At 37.8% G+C, this 2,373-nt stretch overlaps 1 protein-coding gene across 1 annotated transcript in view; it reads right to left on the reverse strand.

Annotated features, from left to right (window-relative positions):
• The window catches only part of LOC101858261 (MAM and LDL-receptor class A domain-containing protein 1), a gene marked incomplete in the record, with an annotated part of 74,929 nt that overhangs the window by 47,241 nt on the left and 25,315 nt on the right, over positions 1 to 2,373 (reverse strand). Inside the window, 1 exon segment of the mRNA XM_035969257.1 lies at positions 1,902 to 1,951. Coding sequence (XP_035825150.1) covers positions 1,902 to 1,951 — 50 coding nt within the window.

The following is a 2,373-nucleotide window of genomic DNA, read 5'->3' on the forward strand; positions in this document are numbered from 1 at the left end:
ATATAATAATATAACAATAATAACAATAACAATAATAATAACACTGGGTATCTAAAAGGACCTATTTATAGCCCTGACACCAGCTCAAGAATAGCGCCTATCCACGCTCTACAGCAAGCCGTTGGTGCTTTACAACTATGTACAAGAATGTATCTCATCTGATAACTGCCAACACCACCAGGCTCCTGTTCCTTTTCACTTGTCATATTCTTTGGCTTACCTTTTCTCCTCTTTAACGAGATGGCCAACAACAGATGGAACTTCTTAGACACTATTCAGCTCAGAATACGTGCCATCAAACCGCTCTGCTGATCACAAATTATCGCTGACCATTAAATGGCCGCCGAATTATTTTTTTTATTACTTTCCATTAACAAACCACCAGTTTGTATCTTTATATACTTTATCTCATCATAGCAACCTCAGCAATCTTCGAGGTTGGGGGAGGGGCGGGGAGAAAAAGATCTTCGGGACGATGTTTAAAACGTGCTCACAAAAAAAATTGAACGCAGGCAAGTTTCGTGCACATTTTAAAGAGGAGAGGTTGTGGTCATACCGGCAAATAAGCAATTCCTTTTAACAATGTTCATCACAGGAAGATAGGCTTTTCAATTCTTTAAATGATATCTTGACAGCAGCCATGGGAAATGAAGACAGCTTCCGCATACTAGAAACGTTTATCTTTATAAGGCACAATTGCTGGAGAGTTTAGCTGTTTCAGTAAATCGCATAAAAGGAAGTTACCATTACCTGACACATGAAAACTCACATTACGCACCAATTTTTTTGCTCCAGTCCACTTTTGTGTCTATATACGAACACAGGAACTTATAAAATAAGATAAATATTTTTTCAAGCATGTGACATCATGAATATCTAACTGACATCGTGGCATACAATATAACTGTCTCAGTTTAACTTACGCCTTCTTCCATCCATGCTATACCAAAGTGGATTATATTCTTCTTTGATATAACACAAAATTGAATTTACTTTTCCTAGGAATTAATAGTCCAAAGTAAGACATAATCAAGAGACGGGGTTCTAGGGGGACGTTTGGGCAGCGGGCAGTAATAATCCTTACGATCAAAACACCTGTCTAGAGAGTAGCTTGTCGGCGTCCGTCCCTTGACTGACCAGTGGCTCTCTTGGCGGCCAGACCTCTTCCTGTCAGATTATTGCCTTTTTGGATTAGTTTCTTGGTGTGATAAAGGTTTGACACGCCGTTTTAAACACAATAGAGGTTTATAAGGAATGTTTCCTCTGAGCAGACGTCTATCGCTATCAGAAACATGAGACTGGGAAGTGAAACCTCACGAAAACTTCCCAAAGTTCATCAAGTTAAATTATTGTCCTGTAGGAGATTGAAAACGTAACCGCATGTATGGCTTTTAAGCAAGATGCTAACCATTGGCTTTCCTCGCATTGGTAAGGCATTTCTCATTGTAGCAGGTCCTAGTGTTGTTACTTTTGATAATGTTTTAGTTATTCTTGCTGTTTGTGTGGCTGGTGATCTTATTGCTGTTACTGTGATTATTGTCATTGTTAGTGTTGCTATCGCTGCTTTCAATGTTGTTGCTATTGTTGTTGTTGTTGTTGTTGTTGTTGTTGTTGTTGTTGTTGTTGTTGTGGTGGTGGTGGTGGTTAGTGTTGATGTTGTTGTCATGTTGTTCTTACCACTGTTTGTCACACAGAGCTACTGGGTTTTTTTTGTTGCTACTTCTATTGTTGTTGTTATTGTTACTGTTTTTGCTCTAGTTACTGGTGCTAACACCTGCATCATGCCACATCATCTATTCTAGTGGTTTTCATTTATATGAAATAGCATCACTGTCGCACGAACATAATATGAAAGTCACGATAAACAGGTTACGACGTTAAGGTTAAGACAGAGTTCTTACCGTTTCCACAACAATGTCACCTTCTTTGAGCAATACTTCAACAGAAACCCCTGTAGAGATTACGACAAAGCAGTTAGTTCGTGTGTTTCTTTGAGAAAAAGATAGAAATACAAACACACTAAATTCCTCAGTTCAGGGCATAACAGACCATCACATAATTAAGAGCTAAGTGGGGCATTTGAGAAAAAAAACATGTACGCTGTTTGGCTATGGAATTTGCTTTTGAAAATCCTGTAGTGAATTATAATTTGGTTTGATTGCAAACAATTTGAAACATAATAGTCCATAGTAATCACTTTGCAAAAAAAGTTCCATCTAGAAAAGCCAAAAGCATAAAAAATGGTGAAAGTGAAAGTATATGTGTGCGTGTGTTTGTGTGCATAAGAGTATGTGATATGTCTATAATATGTGTTTGTGAGTGCGTTTGTATGTATGTATGTATGTATGTATGTATGTATGTATGTATGTATGT

This window comes from Aplysia californica, unplaced genomic scaffold (genome assembly GCF_000002075.1).
Source record: "Aplysia californica isolate F4 #8 unplaced genomic scaffold, AplCal3.0 scaffold00131, whole genome shotgun sequence".
NCBI lineage: Eukaryota > Metazoa > Mollusca > Gastropoda > Aplysiida > Aplysiidae > Aplysia > Aplysia californica.